The sequence below is a fragment of the Arachis stenosperma genome, chromosome 1 (assembly GCF_014773155.1).
Source record: "Arachis stenosperma cultivar V10309 chromosome 1, arast.V10309.gnm1.PFL2, whole genome shotgun sequence".
NCBI classification, from domain to species: domain Eukaryota; kingdom Viridiplantae; phylum Streptophyta; class Magnoliopsida; order Fabales; family Fabaceae; genus Arachis; species Arachis stenosperma.
In genome coordinates, this window is record NC_080377.1 from 123219144 (window position 1) to 123244851 (window position 25708).

Sequence of the window (25708 nt, forward strand, 5' to 3'; positions counted from 1 at the left end):
GTTCCGTTCTGCTAAGTATTTTGATTCTTATTGATCCGGTCTCATATAAATGGAGGGATAGCACGATTAATTGTGTTATTAGATTAATAAAAGAACAAGAAAGAAAAAGTATGAAGGATAAGTCCATTACTAATTTAGCAAATATAGATGGATAGAAACTAAGGACACGCAAACAAAAACGAGTATATCATTGCTATTGCTTTTGGATACGATCATAGGAAGCATAAAAAGCCTTTTGGTTTTGATATGATAATATGATTATGAGTGTGGGCCCGGGGTGTGGTCTGATGTGAGTTTGCGGTTGAGGAACATGTGTCGGAGCTCCACCGGGTCAATTTGTGGAGTGTGATTGATGGGCCTGTAGTAACCGCTTACTGGATCTGGGGCCCAATCTCTGCACACACCTCCTCCCCCCTTTCCTTCTACAATGGAATTTGAAGCATCAGACACTGCCGCATAACCCCGCCTACCATGCAACAAACTACAAATCACCAAAAATAAAATTCACAAGGAAGAAGAGGAAAGAAGAAAAGAAAACTCACCGACGAAGAGGGATTAAGGAGGAGGAAGCTTCAGCAACAAGAGCACCAAGGCGGTTTGCTTGTGAGAGAGAGCGAGCAGGGGCGAAGCTAGGTGGTGGGAAAGGGGGGCGATGGCCCCCCTAATTTTAATTTTTTACATGTAAATTATATGTAAATTTTAGTTTAGCCCCCCTTAAAATTTTATTTTAGTCTTAGTTTATTGGATAAATATTTTTGGCCCCCCTCTAATATTTTATCTAGCTCCGCCCCTGAGAGCGAGCCATGCTTATTATTATTATGTTATATGATAAGGATATTGTTAGTTTGCTGCTGCGGAAGATCGCTTCTGATGGATGTAAGGCGGAATCCCGCAGCAGCAACCACGGCTTATGGGGTGGCTCTGTTCCCTCTGGATTCTAATGTTGCCTGTGTGGTTCCTTTTATAACCACAATACAAGAGAAAGTGTAGTTTAAGCTAGGGTCGGGGTGGCGGAGCGGAACCATGTGTCGCCATTTGGGTGCCAACACATAAACCAACCTCCTCTTACCCCACGACACGCGTTACTACCCTTTCTTTAGTTCATATTGGATCAAGATATTTTCTCTTGCATTCATTGAATTGAGACCTTTTTTTATATCAAGGTTGTTGTCAATTAATCATACAAGTCAACACAGTGGGCCTGAGAGCTAAGTAGTGTCAAGAGAGCAGAGGATAGAGCCTCTCATTAGGATTTGGATAACATTTTCATTTTAACAAAACAGCCAACATGAGCAACTATTTTCTGTGTAACCACAAGATTGGCACCATGTGTGAGCCAGCCTTACATCCTAAAATCTAAACGCAAACATAAGTACCTTCCAAACACTTATTTATCTGAACGATGAGTTATTATATACACAAAGTAAAATTTATATCTTTAAAAACTTGTTTAAGTATAAGAATTATTTTATTAATTTAGATTGGTTGAATAATCAATTTATTTGTTTGTTTAAATAAATGTTAAAATTTAAATTTTATTTTGTATATATAGCAATTTAATTAGACAACAACAAATTTTTAAATAAAATTTAAATTTGTAACAGATTAATTTTTTGACCAATTAAATTAGGAGATATCTTGAACAAACAAAAAAAAATTATAAGAATCATTTAATTGGTTATCGTTTTTTTTATTTAATTGAAGGCTATGGACACAGAAGAGAGTACAAAAATAGGTATATCCGAGAAAATGGGCTTAGATATTGCAGCCTAATTTTTTGCTATCAGGAAGGCCCAAAATTTCAAAGCAGTGTGTGATACACAACATAAACAAAACAACATTACTGACCCAAAAAAAAAATCAATTGCGCATGAAACTTCCATCATGGAAGCACATGCAAGTTTACTCACTCTTTCCATAATTCTGAAAGAAAAAAAAAAAAGAGCAATTATTTTTGAAAGTTAGACGCGTCCCCGCAACCCGAAGAAGCACTTATTTTAAGGACACATAATTCACAGAAAGCAGAGTGATGAAGTAGTAGTTACATACGATTTTGATTTGGCCATTGGTAGGAAAAGTAAAAGAAAAAAGGAAAAGGAAAAGATGATAGAAGAAAGGGGTGCACCCCATGGAATGCTTCTAGCAATTGTGGTGGCAATTGTGGTGGTGGTGCCATTCTTCGTTGGAGACCAGGGTGAAGCCATCACAGAAGCCATCTCAGAGCTTCTCAGTCCCCTCGGTCTCCTACTCCTACCAATCATTCTCCTACTCACTATCCAGTTCCTCTCCTCCGATCGCGGCTCCTTCATCTCTTCCATCTTCACTGGCGAGCCTGATACCATCCACCGCGCCACCGGCTCCCCTGCCGGCGTCGCACTCTTCCTCGTCCTCATCCTCTTCCTCTTGTACAACCGCGTCTCCATCTTCGGCGGCGACGATTCCGACGAATGAACTCAACTCACTTTCTGGATCTAGCTGCTCCAAGTAGTCAACCTTGTTCGTTTTTTGTATGTACCATTATTTCTTAATTCTTTTTGTGATTTTAGATTAGATAGATGTATTCGGGGAAATTCAGATAATTCCAGGGACCAATGCTCAGCTTTTGTAGTAATAATCGTCCGAGTTGAATTCCTTTATTTCATTTCTTACCTTCCAATCTCAACAAACAAGTTAGAATCAACTCATTATTATTATTATTATTATTATTATTATTATTATTATTATTATTTGCAATCTTTTTTTTTTCTTTGACCGACGGTCCAACTTGGAAATTCAAATCAATTCTATTATGTTGGTGTTTTTTTGTCGGTGGTGGGTGGCGGTTTTTCGTGTTGGAGACGTTTTATGCGTTGCGCTGACTGACCTGTGTAATGTGCGGTGCGGTGGTGCTTCGGAGTAGTTTGAAGTTTGTACATACAGTACGTTACAGTTTTGTGGACGCGTAAACGGTTGTTACGTGTGCCTAGTGGGTCCCTTATTATATGGTATGGGATAGTAACCAACCAACGAAATTATAACCATGTTTCTTCTCAGCATTTAAATTGTGTTTATGTGAAGCAGCATTGGATCCTCTGATCTATTCTTTTGAGATGGATCGCTTTGTTGTTTGTGTAATGGCTGGCATAAAAGAGATCAGACGACAGGATCAAGATCCACATGAGGGTGATCAAAGATACCAATGGACTTAAAGGACAAAGTGAATCTTGCTCCACACAAAGATCCACTAAAGACGCTGTGCCTGTGTCTGCCTGCCATCTGACAAGCGTCCCCTTCTCATCCCATCATGTGCACAAAATGCTTAATTGCTTACTACTAAGTACTAACTCAAATGCATCCATCTTTTGAGACGCTACCTGTTCCCCTCCCTAAGCTTTCACACAAAATTATGTACCAGGCAATACATTTGTGTTTACATAAGTGATGCTTATCCCTCCAAATATCATTCTCCTAACGTTAATTAGATCCCAACACATCAACGGTGTCACCCTAGCTTGCTTCTAGAACCCAGGATACAGAAACCTAATTCGTGAGTGAAACCAACAGAATACCAAATTGCCAAGTAGGTTTAAACTTTATCTATGCCAAATGAGAACCATCTTGATACTAGATTATGTTTTATGTAGTTAGATAGCACTAAAATTTTATAATAGATATGTTATACTACTTCAGTAATTTGACAGGAGAGAATCATATGAATTTTTTTTTTTTTTTTTACACGAATTCAACTTGCAAGGCATGAGGTCGAAGTAACATCACACAAGGAGACAAATATACATTTAAGTGAATTAAATTTGAATATCCAACGAAAGATCCGCTGATATCAAATGAACAAAAACCTTTAAACTATATATTTGCTAACAAATTACATCAAGAACATACACATGATCATCATTGAATAAAACCAGGTCTCTCAACGAGGTACTCTTTTTCTACTTAGTATCTCCTGTTCTTTTAGTCGATGTTGGAATCTTGCGAGCCGGGCTTGAAGACTGACGAGACTAGCTGCTTTGCGAGAGAGAACAAAACTCAGCTGGGTTACATAGTTGTCAATAAGGCTTCCTGGCTGATCCACTTCTGCCAATAATTTCATCTCCTAAGAAACCAAAAATTAAGATGATCACCAACTCAACAGATCATAGGTTGAAAGCATTTATTTTTATTTTTACTTTTATTTATTTTTTATTGACAACCAAGATATTTTAGTTTATTTTAAGAGAAATGCTAGAAGACTATCATAATTTATTATTTTTGGCCATCAATGTTTAAACGTATAGGCTAACATATATTGTTGGATTACTAAACTAAAAGAATTGGGTTGATTGGCTAAAAATAATGACCCTCTAGCATTTCTCTTATTTTAAATAGGGAAAGGTATCCTTTAACTGCCTATGCGACCTAATATCGTGATGCTGTTTCCCATTTAAACTTTACAGTTTCAATATTAAGCTTAAAAAAGAATGTAATAACTCACTTCGCGTACTATCTCCATTGTATCCTCGATTTCTTTCCTATGAGCAGCAAGCAGTGCTTCTTCTTCCTGCAAAAGCAAAAAATGGTGGTAAGAAAAAAGATGACATAAACAAGTTTTACATTCAACCGAAAATCGGTAAAGCCAATAGCTCCAAAATGTCTGGCAAACCTCAAGTATTGCATTGATATTTCCATCAGGAGAGGCTTCTGTTTCAGACTGCCTGGGTGCAGTTGTAACTGTATTATAATTCCCGGAATTCTGCTGCTTGGAGCTTGTGGTCGACTGATCAGAACCATTGGCATCCCTTTTCATCCAGTTTACAGCCCTTTCAGATTTCTCATCCTTTGTCCCTTTCCTGCGTGGGGGTGACACCTTTTGCACTTTCTGATTCACGTCATTTTGGGAATTAGAGTTCATCTTTTGACTGGTAGAATCACTGTAAGAAGAACTCTTCAGTTCAACCCTCTCCCTGTCTGTTGAGACAGAAGCCAAGCTTTTGTCCTCTCGCCCATTGAACAAGTTACTTGAAGAAAAACTTGATGGTTGCCTGTCAACATCAGCGGCAGCAGAGCTGTAAAATGAATTTTCCTTTTCAACCACTCTCCTGCCCGTATCAACTGTCTTCACCTCTTGACGTTGATCATTAACTTCCTCTGCAGCAACACTAGCTGGAAAGGATGATGTGGATGAGACCTCCTTAGTTGTTTGTGGAACTGGACTTGGGGCTTGGTCTTTCCTAGGATTTCCACTTTTAGATAGACTTTTCACACTGTTCAGATTATTATGAAAAGGTTGGTTAGTATTCGCAAGCATGAACACACATAAGAGAAGGGGACACCATGATATGAATCACAAAAGGTAAACACATACCGATCTGCATATCTTAATGTATTAAGTGTGTGTTCACATGACCCAGCATTTGGTGATATACAGGAGATCATAACAGTCTTTGAATTGCCAACAAATGAGTCGCGGAGCACTTCTGTCAGTTTGCTTCCACGAAAAGGAATATGGATCTGGTCATTGTCCAAAGCACGAATGCATTCCTTCAAAGCTAAAAGGCTCTTATTGATTTCTGCTCCTTCAATCCTACATCAATGATACATGAAGTGGTAGAAGTGAAGCAATATTTTTATTATATGAGAAAGTTATTGAGCTGAACAGGCAAGGAAGAAGGAACTCATTGAAGCAATAACAACAACAGAGTCGTCCCCAATTGTGACCCACATCATGTTTCACCATCGAGAAAGAGCAGCACAATTACTCAAGAAACATGATTCTTTTTTTCATTTTTGTTTTAGGTTTGCAATGGTATCAGACATAAAAACATTAGCTACAAAGAAGATCTATTAAGTTCACATTCAACCATAAATGTCATCGGTATAGAAACTAAAAAAAATCAGTAGAATGAAGACCCCATGCAAGCAATCAGTATCAAGGAGGCAATGATTTAAATGCAAGCATACCGTGTCTGACGGTCATTATCTGTAGTGTCAGCACCTCTTTCACTTCCAGCAAGATCGATGAAAGAAATCTTCCCTACAACCTTCCCACTTTTCATCTCATTCCCATCATTGTTATTATTCCGCCTGCTTTCTTTTACCTCATTATGCCTCTTTACAACTAGTTGTAAGATAGCATGTGATCTGGAGGACTCCTCATTAGCACCTGTTGATCCGGTACTTCTTGCGGCATTTCCCCTTTCAATGAATTCTTTGACAATCTGTACATCAGAAACTTCAAATTCTTGCAGTCCTACAATACAAACTTGCTGACGTCCATCTTCTCTCATGCAGAGTTTCCTATGCAGAGTAACAAGCATACGCACTCAGAAATCCATTAATAACATGTGCATCCAGTAGCATAACATGCAATTGATGCACATAGAGAGAGTGCAATAAATCTTTTAATGTATATAAGTTTGGACAAATAGTGTTTACATTCATATATAGCTGAAAGGTAAAATTAATGCAAACAATAAACCATTCATGCAGAAAAGTTAGTGCTGCTTGATGCAAATAGTAAAAACACAATCTTCTAATTAGGGTCCATATCACAAATTGAAAAGTATTCATATCAGAGGCACGAATAATGCATTGAGGACAAATAGCACTACAACGGCAGCGTCATCTACATTTAGACTAATACACCCAGTTTGTTCATATGAAAGATCAGAGCAGATAAGAGAAACTCACTTTCTGTCACTCAGAAGATCAAAAAGCTTTCCACCATATATTTCAAAGTAGCTAAGCCACAATTTAAATTTCTGATTTCGGTAAACTGGTTGATGCAACTGTCTAACAAGGTCTTCGGCAGCTCGGAGTGGTAAAGGTTGCATTGTGTATGTTTTGCCACTACCTGAAAGTACAACACTACTAGCATCATGCTAACAAAAGAAAGTAACTGATGAGGAGGCTATATGATTATCAAGCAGCAGCTATGAAATGTGAATGAAGAAAGTAATGGTAACAACAATTAAAATTCTGCTTCATGATAACTGTCAATGCGTCCATAAAAAGGGAGTTTGACACACATTAGTTGTGTAATTACATCCAGCACAAGTACTGTTATTATCTCGGTCAAGGCCAAGGCCATCACTAACCTCCAACTCTCAGCACATTATTGGCATGTTATGATATATTTTTGAACTTCAAAATAAATTGGCCCATATTTCATTTACCATCCAGGAAATAAAAAGGGGGACCAAAATAAAGATTGAAAAGAAGGAATGTCTATCTTTCTAAAGGGGTCTGGTTAATATGCTTAGCTACTGACAGTATCAAGAACCATCTATAACCACTTAGATCAATTAACAAACCAGACAAGTAAAGCCAACAAAAAGAATAGATAATGTTGAGAAAAAATGGAAAGTATTTTGGAATGAAAAAACTGGTACAAGTATGATATAAACCAGTAATAATAGCTTCTCACCTGTCTGACCATATGCAAAGCAGGTAGCTTTGGTCCTCCGAAAAATTGTAGGAATAATTGGCTCAACTGTAACTCGATATACCTGTTGTCACAAAACAACCTTGCTTTTAGCAACGCAAGTCAGAGACAGGCAAACAATTCATATTACCCAATGATTAAATCAAATACAGATGAAGTTAAAGAAAGAGGAAAAAAATAAAATAAAAATTAGTCTTTGATAAATAGGTGCCTTACTTCATCATTGCTAACATTCTCATCAAGAACAGCATCAAAACAAAACTCATGCTTCTCCACATAAGCTGTCAAATCAACCTTTCATGAGTAGAACACATAATCAGATCTTTGAGCATAAAAAATTAAAATAATATAATAAATAAATAAGAACTTGATATTGAGTCAGCTATAATACGACTTTTGAACACAAATAGTGCTAATGGTAAATATAGCGCTTCAATCAAACATAAAACATAAACAAACCTTCAACTTGGGTTCATGGACTGTCAAATATGCATTGTCATATACAGTTACAATATCATCCTCCTTCTTAGCAAGCTCCTTCTTATTCAAAGGTCTTTTGCGTACCTAATACATGCAATTAAAAGCAAACTATGTTAAAGCAAAACTAATAATAATAATAATAAAAATAGCATAGATGATTGATATGAGTAAGTGTATTCTGGTAAGTTAAAACTGTGGCCCAAATGTTTTGCATGATCCCCTCAACTGTTTAAAATCCAAAATTACATTTTGATGATCCTGAAGAAGAATAATGCTTCTTTAAATTAACACACAGCAAGTAGCAACTATCGATAAAAGATGCATTTACAATTACTACTCATCAGTTTCTTTAAAAATGATACACATTTTACTATAATCCCTCTTCTATTTGGGGGGAAATGATGGTAAGCAGCATAGTGGTGGTGGTTGCTTGTTATAATATAAAAATATAAAAAGTAAATAAATAATTCAATCAGAAAACTACCAGGACCCAAGGAGGAATATATATATATACATGCACTAATGAACAAGTATGAAGCCATTTCAAGCATCAAGTATTTATACATTACTTGTGCCCATAAAATACTGACATACCACAACTTTGATCTTAGCAACATTATTTTCTCTTGTACTATTCTCCTTTTCATTTACAGGTAGAAAACTTGATGCATCAGCATCTGCCTCTCCACGTTCCTGATTGCTGGTAATTGGATTTAAGTCATCTTCAAATACTCTGGTACCTCCAGCCATGAAGGGAGATGGCTCAAAGGGTTCTGAAATAACATGCTGATAAGCGGAACATAATCAGAATATCAGAGCCAATACAATATATGCTAGCAAAGATACTTGTACTACTAATCAAGAAAACCATGGTAAATTAAGCAACCTAAGGGAACAATGAGAACAAACATGAGCAACAAAAAAAGTGATAATAAAAACATAAGTGTTATACGTTAAAAGTTCAGCTGTTCAAACTCAAGATAGCTTTTCAAGCCTTGGAATATAACCAGATTTTTCACTGCCACCAAAACAAACAGTTGCATAAGACGGTACAAGAAACTTGTAAACTTTTTAACGACAACAGCTTAATAATAACGGGGTAATATCTTCTACAACCAACCGCCATATAGGATATTACAAGTAAATTATACCGTAGACTATAGTTGACTTGAAGGAACGAGTATCTATCACGCAAAGAAACGTACCTCGGACAGAAGCTCTGTATCATCCATAGCATGAAGATCCAAAAGCCCAGCTCCAAAATCCCCCCGGAACTCGGGAGAATAAAACCCTTCCGATGCAGCCACTCCACCAAAGCTTTGTGCAGTGGGTGTATATGGCTCTGAACCAGACTCCCCATTAAAATTGAGGTTTCTCATCAACTTGAAAAGCCTCTGCTTCTCTTCTGCGGATTGTGCCCCATAACCCTATGAAAACATCAAGTTCATTCAAGTCATATCAGATGCTACTACCATACACAAAAATTAGCACCTTCAAATTAACCTATACTAAGACAAACCTGCATGAGGAGGTTGGGGAGGAGGCGTTGGTCGATAGCGGTTGTGGAGGCCAAGGGAGAGGCCAGATGCTGCAGGCCGGCGGACTGCAGCCACCTTGCCATAACGGCATCGCCTGCATCGGTGGCAGGTCCTGCCGCATTGTGCAGGGAACCACCGGCGGCGTGGTCGTACAGAGCGGTGGCTGCAGCATTGTTCTGCTGCATCTGGCCACCCATGTGGCGCTGCGACCGTCTTTGGGGCGCCAATTTTCAAGATCTGTTTACACACGCTTCGCACAAACAACAAAACCATCACAATCATCATCACAGTAACAACAACAGCAAGAAGAAGAAGAGGAAGAGGAACAGTAACAGTAACAGCAGTAAATAGTAACGTTCGATGAGAATTAAGGAAACAGCACCAAATGATTACTACCGAAGAGAATCAATAAACAAGAAGCAGCACTCACTATGAGGGGAGAATTGCGATCCGAAGAAGAACATGAAAATGAGGAGTGGAGGGAGGGAATCCAAGATCAGCAAAATTCGGAATTAAAGTGAAATGGAGAGGGATCGCGCAGAGGAAAATCGAGATCTGCAGTGCGAAATGATGATCGGCAAGGCCTGGATTGCAATTGAGATCTGAAAGTGATCGAAAATCACAAGAGGAACGGAAAGTGAGAAAAGTGGCCCTTCGAATTTAGGTCTGAGAGTGAAGAAGCGAATGGGTTCGGCGAAGAGAGAGAGAGAGAGAGAGAAGGATAAAAGGGTTGATGATATGAATGATGGAGATATACCTTCTGAACGACAAATGTATCTGTCAAATACAAAATTATTAAATTAAATTAAAACGGCTATGATGAATTTCAAGCCTCTTTCTGTAAAGACCATTATGCCCTCACCCGTCTATCCTTTTAATTCATGTATGTGATATTATTTTGGTAAAAGGATTTAATCATGAGAGATTAAGGTTCCTCTTCCCATTATATAGCTTGTACCGGACGCCATTTCAATTTGATGTCTAAGCTTTGAAGTGGGTAACAGGTTAACGTACCTTCACCTCTTCCCTTTCGTTGACGTACCCGCCAACAAATATTTTAGTTACATATATCATATGAGTATTGTTTAATTAGCAAGCTTTCTTTTCCATAAACAAGACAATAGAGGAGGCATTGGATGCTCGGTTAGATGGGGTAGATGAGTGTGAAGGATGAAGGTGCATGTGAAGTCCATGGGCAATTGTTAAGTTCTATTATTAATATCAGTCACAGACTCAAAGCAGGCTTGGCAGACGCAAGCTCCAAATATTCATAGATTCGAATTTCTCTTCTTTGTTTGCTAGTTGTACTACTACAACTCAATATCTCAATTAGAAAATCATGCAACCACGAGCGTTCCTCTAACTCTAATTATACTCACCACTCACCACCAATTAACTATTAGCGCATACATTTTCTTTTCTATTGGATAATGGTTTGAACCTCTTTTATTTCTCTAGTGGAACATGCATGGATTTTAACGGAAAGGGCCGGCATGAATGTGAGTTTCTTACCCAATCACTGTCCAAGAGTTTTGTGCTAGCTAGATGTATGAAATTATGGTACTAGGTCCATGAACACTAAGGAGTTTTTTGGCCAGTAAAAAAATGTCAAAGCTAGGATATATCTTGTTATTAGCTAGAATTACTCAATTAATGACAAGCATTTAACCATTTGATTTTATACCCAGCACTTGGTGGTACTTGCCTACTTTGTAGTTGCCCTAAATAACCAATCGGACATTTTAACAGATTGTGTGATATGGATATGGTCCCATGTATATGGTATCTCAAATGCTATGATTATAACAAAGCACTGTCAAATTCATCATGCATTATTATTAAACTTGTGACGATCTGCAATTATAATATATTAATAATTGTCAAAATTATATAAAGATGATTATATACACAAAATTTGCACAGTTCGTGGGAATGGGTGGGTGGAAGTGGAACTAATGAATGCTGGAAAACTTTCACGGGTTATTCCTTTGCCTTTGGTTCAATGGTAAAAATGACATGTACATCAAATACTTTTCTAAAAGGTATTTGTATATATATAAATATAAATATTATTTATCTTTTTAATATATATTTTATATTTTAATAAATATTTTATATTAATAACTAATTTTAATGATTAATTTTAATATACATCTAATATAGTTAAAATATTTTTAGAAAAGTCTTTAGTTTGAACTTTTGAAAAATATTATAAACACTTTTATTTTGTGTTTGATGAATTTTTATATATTCATATTTTTAGTTTTAAAAAGTTGGAAATACTTTATAAAGATATTTTTTATGTTAATTTGTATTTTTTAAATTAAAAAATTAATATTATATTATATATTAATGAATACTTATATTTATTCTTATCTTTCATTATATTATGTCTTCTAAAGATATTTTAAACGTTCAAAAATAACTATTACAACTTTTAGTAAATTATTTTTGAAAGGTTAAGTTTAATAAAAATACTTCTAAAAAAACTTTATTAAATTAAACTTGAGTAGTAGACTTAATTACTCTCATCATCCTTATAGGCTTTTACTCATTGGGAGAGGCCAACGCCACAGAATAATAAGCTAAGGAACCAATTAATTACCAGTATATAAAGTGCATGCTCATAAAACCATGAAATATTTTGTTGATAAAACGTGGATCGTGGATTTTTACTAGCCTGATTTTTCCATTAAAACAATTTAAAAATAAGTGTGAAAAAGGGTGTTTTGTTTCTGTCATCCCATGCGGTGGACAGCGAAGCGTGTTTATTTCAAGGGAGCAACAAAATCAAATAATCAGTATAGTACAAAAACAAAAAAGGCACAAGTGTTAAAAATTTGAAACATATCCTACAATAATGTAGGTTTAAGTTTTCCTTAATTTCATAGTCTAATTAGTACTAATTCACTTAATTTTTTCACAATAATCATATGATTATATTATTATTATAAAATAGAAAGGGAAAAAAATTAGACCTATCAAATTATGTCAATCATGTTATACCTTTGGGTTCACTTCTTTCTGAACATAACTCATTGCTTTTGCTTGAAGCGTGAGAGGACATATAGATCCAACGATTAATTAGGATAATTAATTTGGATTAAAGTTTCATCAATTCTCTCTCTCTCTCTCTCTCTCTCTCTCTCTCTCTCTCTCTCTCTCTCTCTCTCTCTCACCAAATTAATTAGCTCTCCCGTCTTGTCTAAACAATAAACATACGTCCAAACAATGCGTTTTTCATGCCCCATGGCTACCCAAACTCAACCAATGAGCAGAGAGACTCATACACAAATTTCTTTTCATAATTTCTCTATGCAAGTATGTCAAGGTATAAAATAATACATAATAATAATAAGGTCTTGACTATTGAGATTATCTATTTTGACAACAATATACAATCTTTGAAACGGTGTCTTTAGTTAATATATAATTATAAGGTCTTGGGATTATTTATTTTGACAACATTTTTACTCTCTTTTTTTTTTCTCTTTTCCTTTTGGGCATTGTTTAACCATGAGGAGAAGAAATAAGCGACTTCACATTAGTGCAAACAAACTTACTTACAAAGCTAGGATTACGGCGCCGAAAAAGCTAAGAAGTGTGGTAGCGGGAGATGTTGTGATTAGAAATATGGCATTTTTGTTTAAGTGGTGGCAGTTTTTAAAGGAGATTGTCTATTGTAGAAAAAGATTGTATATTCGTGTAATTGTTTAAATCCAAATATAATGCTAGCAAATCAATCACTGTTTATAAGAGGGAGTCCGTGAAAAAATATCTGTCAATTGAAAATCAAGGAACAACACGTAAAAGACAAGATGATCAGTGACTTATTTATAGAAATAAGGGATGGAAAGAGAATTCGTTTTTGGGAAGATAATTGGTTGCAAGGTGGATCCTTAAAAGAGAGTTTTTCAATACTTTTTTCTGTTTTAAACCAGCAAGAATTTATTATAGGAGATTGTGGGTTTCGGGATGGGTTAGAATGGATTTGAAATTTTCATTGAAGGAAAGAATTGTTTCAATGGGAGTTGGCACTTGTAAACTAACTCCATGAAAGATTAAGACCAGTTAAATTATCACCTAATAGAGAGAATAGAGTGACGTAGAAATTTGATAAAAAAATATATTTTGTCAACTAACTCTTGTGCAAGTGTTGCAGAAAGAAACTGTCTCGGAGGAAGTCACAAGTTACAGCTTTACTAATGTACTTTAGAGAGGATTGGTTCCACCAAGAATTGAGCTATTTGCATGGTTTGTTTTAGTGGGAAGGGTAAATACCAAAAAGAAATTGAGTAGATTAGGCGTCATTCATCTAAGTGATAATACATGTGTGTTGTGTAAAAAAGATATAAAAGTTGTTCATCATTTGTTTCTTTTCTGTGAGTTTACTTGGTATGTGTGGTGTGTTTAGTTAACTAGTGTAGGTTGTTTCGGGCATGATCAAAGAACTGTTTGAGAGTTGGATAGGAGAACTTGGTAAAAAGATTGGAATAAGAGGTTGATTAGATTATGTGTAGTAACTTAGAATATCTGGATGGAACAAAATGTGAGAATATTTAAAAATGAAGAAAGTAGCATGAAAGACATCAAATTGAGGTCGATGTTAAGTTTCAAAGAGTAGTTTAGTGCTGATCTATGTAATTATTGATGGCAATGTCAAAGATGACAATAAATTAATTGTATTTGTATTTCTTTTGATTTTACCTTTTTTTTGTAACTTATCTTTTTGTGTCACTCTACTTTAATGTATTGAGTTTTTCTTTGTTCAAAAAAAAAACTTACTTACATTTTTTTTTTTATATTGTCAGCTAATAGAAATAAAACGACTTGGCAAAAAATGGAAAAATAGCTAATATATATTGCCATTCACATGAAATTCTCATCACGAATATTAATCTCTTTTAAGTTTCGTTTTAAAATGAATGGCGTGGCAATAACATGGCTAATATGTGTTGTCAAGTACTAATTAATGACGATGTAAAATGTCATGTTGAATTCATAATTGCAGTTGTCAAAAGCTGCATCCAAGCTAACTGTGTATGAATGAATAAGTAGTATAGATAAGATTTTTCTTTCAAGACATAAACTAGTAACTGAAAGATACTTAGCCTGAGTGCGTAACCAACTCTCACAACCTACGTCTACGTGGTCTTTAAAGCAATCAATTCACATCCACCCCTACTAGCTTTTACAACAAAATAGGTGTCATAAATTCAGCAGAGACTAAAATCTAGCACATGTAGGATAGTGGGGAAACATGAAAAAAGTAGAGCAATTAAATATTTCAATTGACAATGAACTTGAAGACTTGTCCAACAAAATTGTAGTTCAATTAAGTGGTACTTACAACTGAAGATCAGAGATGTTAGAGAGGGGAAATTTACTTGTTTTGAAGAGAGCTTGTTTGTGTTCATCGAGAAACTGAATGTGTCAACAACCTTCTGAGCTTGGTCATCAACACCCTCCTCATCTTCACCAATGTCTACATCAACTGCTCCTTTCACAACCCGCTGCAAACAAATGAGAATAATAAGAAAAGAAAAGCGCTAAGAAACTGACCTTTCCATCTACTTCACTGATCAATGGATTATTGCATAAATTAGATGAAATTTAAACTCCCCAACATTTGTTTATTTAAGCTAAGGAGTAAGCTACAGTTCCATCAACCCTATATAGGTGGCAACAAAACTTATTTATATATACACAAGGTTGTGAGTTTTGAGAACAAGGCAGATTCTCCACGTTTGGCTTTCTTGCCCGAAAACCTTAATTAAAAGTGAGGATTAGTCCTATCAGTTGCAACCGAAAAGAAAAATTAGTAAGTATATGAGGAATGTGTGGGTGTGTATTGTGTACCTAGGATTGGAGGTTGTCCAATCCACTGACAAAAAAAAAAATGAGGATTAGATTAATGTCCAAAAAAAAAAAGTGAGGATAGATTAGTAATATATGTACATAGCTCCTTTTGTTGGAGGAAAATGTCCCTGACATCTTAATTGAATTAACCATGAAATCAACTTTTGTAATTCACTAATGAGTAATGGCTACCATGTTATTAATTGAATAAATGAATATCTCTCTCCTTAATGACCGTTAATCTCATAATTTTCTGGTTTCAGATAACATGTATCCCATATTTAAGATTACTATTAGTCAAAATATTTAAATATTTTATTATATTAAAAATTTAAATTTTGTATTTTTTTATAAAATATTTAATTAATAGCCTTGACATGAACCCTTATTAGTTAAACACTATTTTTAGAAAAAGAAATTCTTAAACATTAGTAATGTAGCAAATCATATAACCGGAGTCAGATTAATACTAGCCAAAATTATTGTATTAAATTAATTTATATAATAATCCGCTTAAAGAAACCAAAATAGAAACAAAATGTACTTTAGATAAATGGAAACATCTCTTTATTTTAATGAATAAGATTGTTTTTAAGATTTTATTATAAATTAACAATATAAGATTTAGTTTGATAAGTTTTTTATCTTTTTAAAATAATTTGTAAAAACTAACTTTTAAAAGATGACTTGTTAAAAGTTATAACATCTATTTTTGGTAAATTAAATAAAAAAATGACTTTTAATATACACAAACAACAAATATGTTTGATAAAATAGCTTGTAAAATTTAAAAATATTATAATAGACATTAATGTAAGAATTAAATTTAGATATTAATTAATATATGAGATTATATTAGACTGTCTAATTTTTATAAACACAAGTCATCTTTAAAAAAATTTATCTTAGAAACTTTTAAAAACATCCATATTTTTTAAAAATGATAAGCATCAGCACATGATTTTTTTATTTATATTTTTTTAAAAGATTTTACCAGATCAAGCTTAAGAAGTCTAAGAAGTATCTTTGTCATAAGGTCTTTAAGGATTTTTTTTCTAGAATAAAATTATAAAAAAACTTTATTTTCACAGAAAAAATATTCTTGGCTAGAATACAATTTTTTTTTGTGGGGGCAAGTTTACCGTCCCCTCGACGAACTTCACAAGCGCTTCTTTTTTGTGTTTTGTTTTAGGGAGCATCATCCCTGCTACACCATTGTTCCCTGTATGCATGTGTCATTTATAATTGAACAAATAATCATTTGAACACATAATTTCATTTTTTTACGAGTTTTTAAAAGTGCGTATTCTTAAAATAAACTAATATGAAAGTACAAAAATATAATCCATTTTTAAATACGGTTTGTTCCTGTATATTCTTAGAAACGATGATAACAATTGTAATTGCTACCGACAATATTAAAGAAATCATGTTTATTGTCTATGCAATATTCAACTCCTTAATTTTCCTTCTCATCCAAATTAAACCAAACTAGATTTTTATACTTGGAGAACTCAAAGTGAAGTTTGCCGGAAGATGCAGTGAACTTTATATAACACTTGAAGTTCACCGAGAGTACGATGAACCTTATGAAAATAACAAGGGTCGTCGGGAATGCAGTGAACTTAATTTAAATACCAAAAAAAATTAAATCTCGAAAATTAAAGTTTCAATAATTTGTTTTGGAAAATAAAGTTTTTTTTATATAATAGAAAAAAATCCGATCTTTTAAGTAGTATGTTTTTAATGGATAATCCACAACGTGAAGTTCCAATTTCCTAGAGTTAAACCCTAAAATGGTCTTTAAGATTGGCTACTTACACCGAAAAGGTCTCCGAGATTCCAACTATATCATAAATATCTTTGAGATTGAAAAAATTGCACCATATTAATCCCCTACCATAGAGTAACCTGTGGTATCTCTTCCATATTGAACTAAATGAAATAACATTACTTTAGTTTTGACTCTAAATGCTTGACAAAATATCATTTAACCTTAATTGTCATAATTTTTGGGGGACAAGATGTTTGTAGTTCATTAAGAATAAATGACATTGTTTCATCGAACATTTAGCGTCAAAACTAAAGTAACATTATTTTGTCTAATCCAACCTGAAAGGATGTGCCAAGTCACTCATAGCTTGACAAGTAACCATAGAAAAGGGGTAGAACTAACGTGCAATTTTTTCAATTTCGAAGACCTTTGTGGTGCAATTAGAATCCTGAGGACTTTTTCGATGCAAGTGGCAAATTTCAAAGACCACTTTGCGATTTAACTCGCTAGGAGTGCTTTCTATTCGATGGACGTGAGAATGAGAATCTGACCCAACTGAGAAATCGTTTCACAGGATACAGACGAGGTCAAAACCTAGAAGTGAATGATGGTAATTGGTAATGGTAAACAAACTAGTTGCCTAGGAAGACAGGATCAGTCTGATTGGATGATTGGATCTTACAAAAATAACTCTTAAGAAAAAAGACAAGACTCCTCTTCTAATGATTCGGTTCTCGTGGTATGTACAAATACAAATTTTTACTGGATTATACACTACCATTGTGGATATACCTGGTTGGAATCCAGAATCCTGATAGTCACTTGGTCAGTCCAATCCTCAATCTGAAACTGTTGACAAAAAGTGAGTCCTCCTAAGCAGACGCTATTAATCTCATCAATCATATCCCAAAATCACAAATGCACCCAAAAGTATGGTCATTGATCACTCCTTAGCTTAGTCAGCTTCTAGTCTCAAGATTTCCTTAGCTGTTCTAAGCCGGAAGTAAGGCATGTCTCCCTACAAATGACCAAGAGGGATCCAAATTCTGAGTCACACCATATAAAAGCATATGATGACATTATTTAAAATATGCATCCATCAAGGAATCATTGATATTATATTAGTTATTCCTCACACCATACACAACCTGCAGAAACCACACTTGTTTTTTTTTTTTTTAAAAAATAAGAAATTTCAAGCAAATAACAAGACTTGAAACATTTTGCAATGAAAAATTATTGGTAGCAGCACTGTCTCAATTGGCACTACGAGTGCATTTCTGATCAGCCACAGATTAACAGCTCACCTGTGATTATTGATTTGATTGGGGGGGGGGGGGGGGGGAAAGAAATTTAATTTTAACAATCCAAAATAAATGCAAAATAGAAGCATAACTTTAAAGCTAGAATAGACTGCTCTGCTTCTTACCTGGCCAAAACACAATCTCATATTTCTACTGTAGAAATCAGCATATTTGATCATAAACATCCCACAATCATAGCTGTCCAAAAAAAAAAAACAATTGAATTCAGAAAATAATTCACCCAAAAACAAAACTGCTGTAAATACCGTAAGCTACAATAAAACCCTTAAAAGCACGTGGTGTGCAAAGAGTAGAGGGATAATGAAAGAATGAAATACAAGGTTTGTAATTACTGGTGATAAAAAACATTCATTGCGTTTATTCTTATGCTTTTACTGTTACAACATTAAAGAAATTCTTGTGTGCCATACTTTATTCAGAGGATATATGTTAGTACTGCTTTTGTTTATTGGAAAAAGTTTTCCTGATTATTCAAAGAGCAGGAGAAAAAAGCGCCAAACTAAATTATGATCCCTGTAGTAAAAGATTATAATACACACCAATTCAATTGTTTAGGATGGTCTTTGACAAATTCTTTCTCCCAAGAACTTACATCGGTGTCTTTTCCAGTCTTGTCCTTTACTTCATCTACAAAATACCTAGCCTGGAGGGCATCAATGATAAACATTAGAAAAACTTTGCAGTAATGCAAGGTAAAGGCATATACATCTATCTGCAATATCCTATTTAATTGACAGACCAAAAATTTTACCAGCACTTCCAGCACTTGGGTATCTGTTCCTCTCAGAGAGTCAAGATACTGGAATTTTTTCTCTTTTTGATTGATGACAGCCAAACACCAATGAGACGTTCGATGAATAGGTACAAATATCTAGGAACATCAACAAAAAAGTAAAAGATCAGCATGAAAAGCAATTCAATTGATTTTGAGAAAGAAAAAAAAATGCTCAACACAATTTACTTTATCGCATTCATGGGGGATGTATCCCAGTTTCTTTTGAATGGTCCATCTCCTTACAGAGTTGAAATCATAACCATTCTTCCCACTTATCAACTGCCACTTGACATTCAAAATGAAGAGCATTAACAACATACCAATACGGCTAAATTGCAAAGCAATTATAGACAGAGTATAAACCATATAAATATAAATGAATGATGTTTATGTTTCCCTCATTACGGCCTAGATAGGATGTGTTTTCCCATAATATTAGTATACTATACACCAATCAAGAAGGAACAAAATGAGCTTGTAGCCAATCAGAAGCTATTCAAATTGTCTCACCCCCAAATGGGGTGGGCAGGAACAAACAACAAGAAGGAAATTTAGAATAATGGGGTATCCATAGTAATTAGGATTTACACTTTTCCTTCAGCGATTAGCCTTTCAATATAAGATAATTCAAATCAGGTGTTTTGTCATCGTTGGAAAACAAGCTATCAAGTGAATGAGTTTGTGCATGCAAACACTACCTAGGTTACATTATAATTAAAAACAAGTTACCTTTGTGTAGAAAAAGGTACTGAAAAAATGACATTGGAGAGAATTCTTTGCCTTCCTTCTCTCCCTCTCTTTCAGAAGTACCAGGTACAAATCTATGACCTGCAAAAGAAAGTACAGAATCATTAAATTGGAGGAGTAACAATTTGTGATATTTTTTTAATACCAAATTCTTCTCTTCTTCAGAATAAACAATAAGCAAATAATATCACCTTGTCATTTAACCATCCACCCGGCCTGAGGCACTGAAACGTTCCGCCTGTGATCTCAATGTTGGATTTATAATGAGTGACCAAAACCTTCTTCCTGCATTAGCAAGCCCTCAATGAGAGATGAAACAGCTAAAACCATTTTGCTGACATACAAAGAAAATTGTAAAAGCATACCTGTCAGCAGAAAAGGCACGTGCAACCTCATCTTCTTCCTCCTTTGTAAGAGGAACAAAAGGTTTCAGTGACACTAGCTGAAATCCATAGCAACACTTTGTAAATTGCACAAACACTTTAAACCCCATATTATTCCTTGATAACAAAGTCAACACATTGATATACTTCATTCTAATTTAACAGAATTGGGAAAAGCACTATAGCTTAAATAACAACATCTACAAAGATGGAAGAATGAATGAAATTCACCTCTACAAGTGGTTCCTTCTTCGGATGCTCGGGACTCAAGGATAGAGTGTCCAGCATCCTCTCAGCATAAACCACATTCAAATTACTAGTTATGGACTCAGAAACCAAAGGAGTTGATTGCTGCAAAAATCCTACAACATCCTTAGCATCAAAATCATGCATCCCTTTCAAACTCTGTTCTGTCACCATGGATGGTCCTTCTTCGTCATCATCTTCTATGACATAAACCTCCTTGTTGCGACCAGCAGTGTCAACTTTCGCCGCCTCCTTGCGCTTTTCAAATAATCGAATGCAAGCAAGTGCAGAATCCTTCGCCTGCTGGTACACGCGGTACTTGTGATGCAACGCATCATTGCCCCTACCCTTACCAATCTCCTTCTGAGTTCCTGAAATATTCAAAAGACCGAACTTTTTGGATCTGCAAGGAGCGTGAACCTCCCTATGCAACGGTAGCACTGCATTTGGGTACCGGGAAACTCTTGAACCAGTACTAGTGGGAGTTGAGTTCATGCTCGTTGATTGGAACGTAGCTCTTTTTAAGGTGCGGGAATCTGAGGAATTCGGAGACGGATACATGCGATTCAAATTCATGCACTGTTGGTGGCGTTTGTTGTTGCTACTACTAATGAGACCCATTGATGCAGCAGAGAGCTCAGAAACGATGAATTCGCCGAAGAAGAAGCATGTTCAGAAATGTGAATTTGGGGATTCGGCGAAAGAACTTAGAGCAGATGAAACGCAGCCGAATGAACTCAAAACGCAATGATTTTGAAGAATCACGTTGGCGAAGGGTGATGATTAGAGATTAAAGTGAGAAGGAAATGAATCAAAAAAGCGAATTTGGGCTTTATATGAATGAATTGAGGAATTGGCGATTTTGTGATTTTCATTTTCTTCCACTTTGCTTTGGCCTTTCGCGGCACTACCAGAAAAATACAACCTCTTTCAAATGGATTAACAGCGAAAAATAGTTCCTAAAACATAATGTGTTTGTAAATTGGGTCCTCCATGTTGTGCCGATATCTAAATTTTAAAATTTTACATAATATGGACACATATATATAAAATATAAAGTATTTTTTAAATAAATTATAATGATATTTTGATATTTTATTAATATTAAAATATAAATTAAATTTTTTAGTTATTTTTAATATTTTATTTTAATTATATTAAGTATTTAAAATATTTTTTATTTTAATAAATAATAATGTATACTATATTTAAATTTATTTCAAAAATATGTTAAGAATAAGACTCGACATACGATGATATTTACGATTTAGTTCGGAGAAAAATTTTTTGTTTTTTATTAAGACACTTGGAAACAGCAGACACGCATGTCGAACGAGTGTCGGTGAGTGTCGTGTTTAAAATATGTCCATTTTATAGGATATAGATATTTGTGTGCCGCTGGATTTTTTAAAATGGGAAAACTCGTGTTAATGAAATTGGGTTTTCTTCATAAATAAAAAAAATTTATATTTTTTTAAATATTATTTTTGAATTTTAATTTCTTAAATACGATTTTTTAGAATAAGTCGTACCCGGGCAAACTCTATAAAAATTATAGAGTTCGTTTAACTTTGGCGAAATCTCTTTAATTTTTTTAATCGCCAATTTTTAATTCATTATCATCAGTATATAAGAGTACACAAAAATACAGACAACAAGCATGGCCTTTTCAAGGATTTTTTTAATTATAAATAATTTTTTTTAAAATAAAATACGACTTATAATTTAAAAAATCCTTATTAAATATGGCACATGATGATAATGGTTGTCATTGCTAAATATGACTTATTTTTTTAATTTATAATTAAAAAAATTCTTAAAGAAGTCATGTTGATGCTGGTTATACGATGATAATGGATTAAAAATGCGGGATTGAAACAAATTAAAGGGAATTTGCCAGGTCAGGTTATAGAGTTGGCTTGGGTACGACCAACTTACTCTAAATAAAAAAAATCGTATCTGGGAAATTAAAGTTTAAAAATGGTGTTTGAAGAAATATGATTTTTTTATTTTTGAAAAAAATCCTAATATTATTTGATCACCCAAAATAAAAATTATTATTTAAATATCTTTATTATATATTTATGTAAAATTGTAAATCGAATTTATTGAATTTAATTAATCGAATTAATATATATCAAATTATATAGAGCGAGTATATTTAAGTAAATCGAATCTAGTTGATTCAATTTACTACTGCACAGCACATATATACAGTAAATTGAATGATTTGATTTACTATCTGTACAAATTATTGATATTTATTATTTTTAAGTCAATTATTTATTTATTTTATGTTAACTTTAAAATATTTATTTTTAAGTCAATTATTTATTTATTCTATTAAAACTTGAAATTTTTTTAAATGAGAAATAATCTATAGTTATACATTATAAATGATCAATTATATGTACACAATATGTAAATTAAAAAATAATTAAAATGATCAACCACATTATAAAATAATTAACTATATATATATATATATATATATATATATATATTGATATAAATATTAATTTAACAATATATAAATATATATAGTTGGTAATTTTATAATGTAGTCGGTCATTTTAATTATTTTTCAATTTATATATTCTGTAAATATAGTTGGACATTTTATTATGTATAATTATCTTTTATTTCTGATACTAAAAAAGTTTAAGTTTAAACTCCTATATCATCTTAGAGGGTTATATTTTATATTAATTTTTTCAACATCGAAAATTCCAGTAATAATTATTTAGATACTAATAAAATGATTTTTAATAAATTTTTAAAAATATTTTATTGTTCTATTTTAAATTTATAAGTTTGTAAAAATATAAATTTTCTAAAATTTAAACTAAAATGCAATAGTTTAAATATAGTGTTTCATGTAATTCGATACACATTAATTCAATTTATTACTAAAATACGTAAATTCGATTTACATAAATATATACATGAAGACATTCTAAGTAACGGTTTTTAAAGGCTATATGGGAAATGCTTTAAAGGCTATATGGGGAAATCCGGAAGGATTTAGCGTGAGTGATAAAAGGGATAATTCCTTCCAATTCTTTTTTAATAAAGAAGTGGATGTCTTGCGTATTGAACGTGGTTCTCCATGGCTATTCAAAGATTATGTGATCCATGTCAAGAGATGGAAGGAAGATCAGAAATGTGATGAAGAGATTATTTCCAATTTTCTAGTTTGGGTTCAATTTTGGGGTTTGCCAGAATTGTTTAAAACCCTCGAAGTTGGACGTAAATTGGAAGAAAAATTGGGCACAGTGTTGGAGGTAGGTAAATTTCAGATGCGAGGCAGAGAAACTAGGATTGTGAAGACCAAAATCAATATTGATGCTGCCAGGCAAGTGAGAGATCAGTTAATAGTGGCAGAACCTAATAAAAAGGAGGTAGAAGTGGCATTACGCTATGAGAGACTTGGAAAGTTCTGTATCTATTGCGCAAAATTGGGGCACGAGGTGAAAAACTGCCATGATCTGCTGAAGGACACAGAGAGTGATATGGTAAAAGAGGATGACATTGGCGAATGGGTTAAAGCCAGCCAAGTGGGAACGCGAATCTACTCTGAAGGAGAAAGAGCATTCAACAACTCAACCCAAAGCCAGAATAAGGCCACTCAACGTAAGAAAAAACCGGTCTTAAACTGCTTATTGGAAGAATTTACAGGGATGTCAATGCAAGAAGGGAAACAAAGTTTGAAATCACAAGACATTGGTAATAGGGCACCACCTGAGTCACCTCAATCAGCCAATTCTAGAACAAAATGCATGGAGGTTATCATAGCTGGTCAGTCCAATACCAAGGAGGATGAAGGGCAGCTTATGCAATTCGCTATTGGACAGTGTCTCACCACAGAGAAAGGTAGGAAGTGGAAAAGGTTAGCAAGACAAGGTGCTACAGAGTCAGATACTAAAGTGAACCCAAAAAAAGGTTGATGAGTGGTATACTGAAGGATCTATAAAGAAAGCAAGAATAGAGGATGAAAATGCAGTTGAAGAGATGGTGGAGGGTGCCAGCCTACAAATGGCACCCAAGGCGCCATGAGAACTATAGTTTGGAATTGTCGGGGTTTGGGGAGACCCCTGACAATTCACACCTTAAAAGGGATCTGTAAATCCCACTCCCCCGAGATTGTGTTTATAAGTGAAACAAAGAACCAATCTCGACAGGTGGAAGCAAAACTTCGGGTATGCGGCTACGAAAACTGGCATATTGTTAACCCGGCAGGAGTGGCAGGAGGACTTGTGCTAGCTTGGAAGGACAGCATCAGTGTTCAAATTATTAGCAGTGGAGAATTCTTTGTGGCAGCCGAAATTAAGGAAGTCGGAAGCAGTGAGATATGGGTGTTCATTGGTGTCCATTTGAGTTGTTCGGAACAAATTTGATCCTTACAGTTTGAGGAGCTTATAACAATGAACCAACACCTGGAAGGAAAAGTGATAATAGCAGGCAATTTTAATGCTATAACAAGCCAAGCGAAAAAGGAGGGTGGAGGCCAAAAATCAGCAACCACCATTGCAACATTCACTAATTTTATTGACAGTAACGAATTAGTGGATATTGGAATGGTGGGGCACCCTTTCACGTGGACAAATCGAAGACAAGGAGGGGATTTGGTGAAGGAGAGGCTTGACCACTATTTAGTTGGGATGGAATGGAAGTTGAAGTTTCCGAATGCATTGGTGCACAGGCTCACAGAGTCAGGCTCGGATCATGCTCCACTTTTGATGGAAACCGAACCTCAATCCTGGCATAGTAAAAGGCGGTTTAAATACCAGGAACGTTGGTGTGGAGAAGAGGATGTCAAGAGAATTGTCAGTGAAGTGTGGGGAATGGAAGTTGTAGGCTCAGCTATGTTCTCCTTGGCCCAAAAGTTGAAAGTTTGTAGACATAGACTAGTTTAATGGCAGAAAACTCACAAAGCAAACTCTCGAAAAAAAATTGAGGACCTTCAAGCTAAACTAGAGGAGCTGCGGGTGGCTGGAATCAATGGGGGAGAGGAGGTTACCAGTTTGGAGAAGAAGTTGGAGCTGGCATATTTGAAAGAAGAGAGCTATTGGCGAGAAAAATCTAGAGTCAAGTGGCTAAAAAAAGGAGATCAGAACACTAGATTCTTTCACCAGAAATTTCAATCAAGGATGCGAAGGAA

The 25708-nt window shown here is 34.5% G+C and overlaps 4 protein-coding genes across 6 annotated transcripts; 1 reads left to right on the top strand and 3 right to left on the bottom strand.

Annotated features, from left to right (window-relative positions):
* Positions 1–107: 107 nt before the first annotated feature.
* On the bottom strand, positions 108–1025 carry LOC130933508 (late embryogenesis abundant protein Lea5). The gene is made up of 3 exons (XM_057863145.1): positions 948–1025; positions 543–661; positions 108–466 (listed from the first exon to the last, which is right to left on the bottom strand). Exons 1-3 carry the CDS (start codon positions 1023–1025, stop codon positions 259–261), a joined length of 405 nt encoding a protein of 134 aa, XP_057719128.1. The 3' UTR covers positions 108–258.
* Positions 1026–1908: 883 nt separating this feature from the next.
* On the top strand, positions 1909–2789 carry LOC130970072 (uncharacterized). The gene has a single exon (XM_057896040.1). It carries the CDS (start codon positions 2104–2106, stop codon positions 2449–2451), a length of 348 nt encoding a protein of 115 aa, XP_057752023.1. The 5' UTR covers positions 1909–2103; the 3' UTR covers positions 2452–2789.
* A 952-nt stretch (positions 2790–3741) lies between these two features.
* On the bottom strand, positions 3742–10176 carry LOC130970059 (kinesin-like protein KIN-13A). 2 transcript variants are annotated; one of them, XM_057896030.1, is made up of 13 exons: positions 9869–10176; positions 9420–9675; positions 9106–9327; positions 8495–8686; positions 7880–7984; positions 7637–7714; positions 7403–7484; positions 6667–6829; positions 5938–6273; positions 5342–5560; positions 4640–5240; positions 4472–4537; positions 3742–4093 (listed from the first exon to the last, which is right to left on the bottom strand). In XM_057896030.1, the coding sequence occupies exons 2-13, from the start codon at positions 9633–9635 to the stop codon at positions 3911–3913; spliced, it is 2463 nt and encodes an 820-aa protein (XP_057752013.1). In that variant the 5' UTR covers positions 9636–9675; positions 9869–10176; the 3' UTR covers positions 3742–3910. The 2 variants fall into 2 exon arrangements, with proteins under 2 accessions (XP_057752013.1, XP_057752005.1); XM_057896022.1 differs by having other exon boundaries at positions 9420–9688; positions 9869–10175.
* A 6894-nt stretch (positions 10177–17070) lies between these two features.
* Positions 17071–21443, bottom strand: LOC130941580 (putative ubiquitin-like-specific protease 1B). 2 transcript variants are annotated; one of them, XM_057870142.1, is made up of 9 exons: positions 20533–21443; positions 20284–20360; positions 20110–20203; positions 19901–19999; positions 19358–19450; positions 19148–19267; positions 18936–19039; positions 18501–18573; positions 17071–18089 (listed from the first exon to the last, which is right to left on the bottom strand). In XM_057870142.1, exons 1-9 carry the CDS (start codon positions 21166–21168, stop codon positions 18027–18029), a joined length of 1359 nt encoding a protein of 452 aa, XP_057726125.1. In that variant the 5' UTR covers positions 21169–21443; the 3' UTR covers positions 17071–18026. The 2 variants fall into 2 exon arrangements, with proteins under 2 accessions (XP_057726125.1, XP_057726132.1); XM_057870149.1 differs by lacking the exon at positions 17071–18089 and having other exon boundaries at positions 18500–18573; positions 18989–19039.
* Between the last annotated feature and the right edge of the window lie 4265 nt (positions 21444–25708).

What these genes read in the sequence shown, in the direction of transcription:
- LOC130933508 (XM_057863145.1), bottom strand. Translation starts at nt 1,025, where the DNA reads ATGGTTCCGCTCCGCCACCCCGACCCTAGCTTAAACTACACTTTCTCT. An exon ending in TTATAAAAGGAACCACACAG is followed by an intron (nt 662 to 947) that starts GCAACATTAGAA and finishes AATTAAAATTAG; the next exon opens with GGGGGCCATCGCCCCCCTTT. An exon ending in TCCTTAATCCCTCTTCGTCG is followed by an intron (nt 467 to 542) that starts GTGAGTTTTCTT and finishes GTTGCATGGTAG; the next exon opens with GCGGGGTTATGCGGCAGTGT.
- LOC130970059 (XM_057896030.1), bottom strand. Translation starts at nt 9,635, where the DNA reads ATGGGTGGCCAGATGCAGCAGAACAATGCTGCAGCCACCGCTCTGTAC. An exon ending in CTTTGCATATGGTCAGACAG is followed by an intron (nt 6,830 to 7,402) that starts GTGAGAAGCTAT and finishes TTGTACTTTCAG; the next exon opens with GTAGTGGCAAAACATACACA. An exon ending in ACATTAAGATATGCAGATCG is followed by an intron (nt 5,241 to 5,341) that starts GTATGTGTTTAC and finishes TAATCTGAACAG; the next exon opens with TGTGAAAAGTCTATCTAAAA.
- LOC130941580 (XM_057870142.1), bottom strand. Translation starts at nt 21,168, where the DNA reads ATGGGTCTCATTAGTAGTAGCAACAACAAACGCCACCAACAGTGCATG. An exon ending in AGAAGGAACCACTTGTAGAG is followed by an intron (nt 20,361 to 20,532) that starts GTGAATTTCATT and finishes TATGGATTTCAG; the next exon opens with CTAGTGTCACTGAAACCTTT. An exon ending in TGAGATTGTGTTTTGGCCAG is followed by an intron (nt 18,090 to 18,500) that starts GTAAGAAGCAGA and finishes GGTCATTTGTAG; the next exon opens with GGAGACATGCCTTACTTCCG.
- LOC130970072 (XM_057896040.1), top strand. Translation starts at nt 2,104, where the DNA reads ATGATAGAAGAAAGGGGTGCACCCCATGGAATGCTTCTAGCAATTGTG.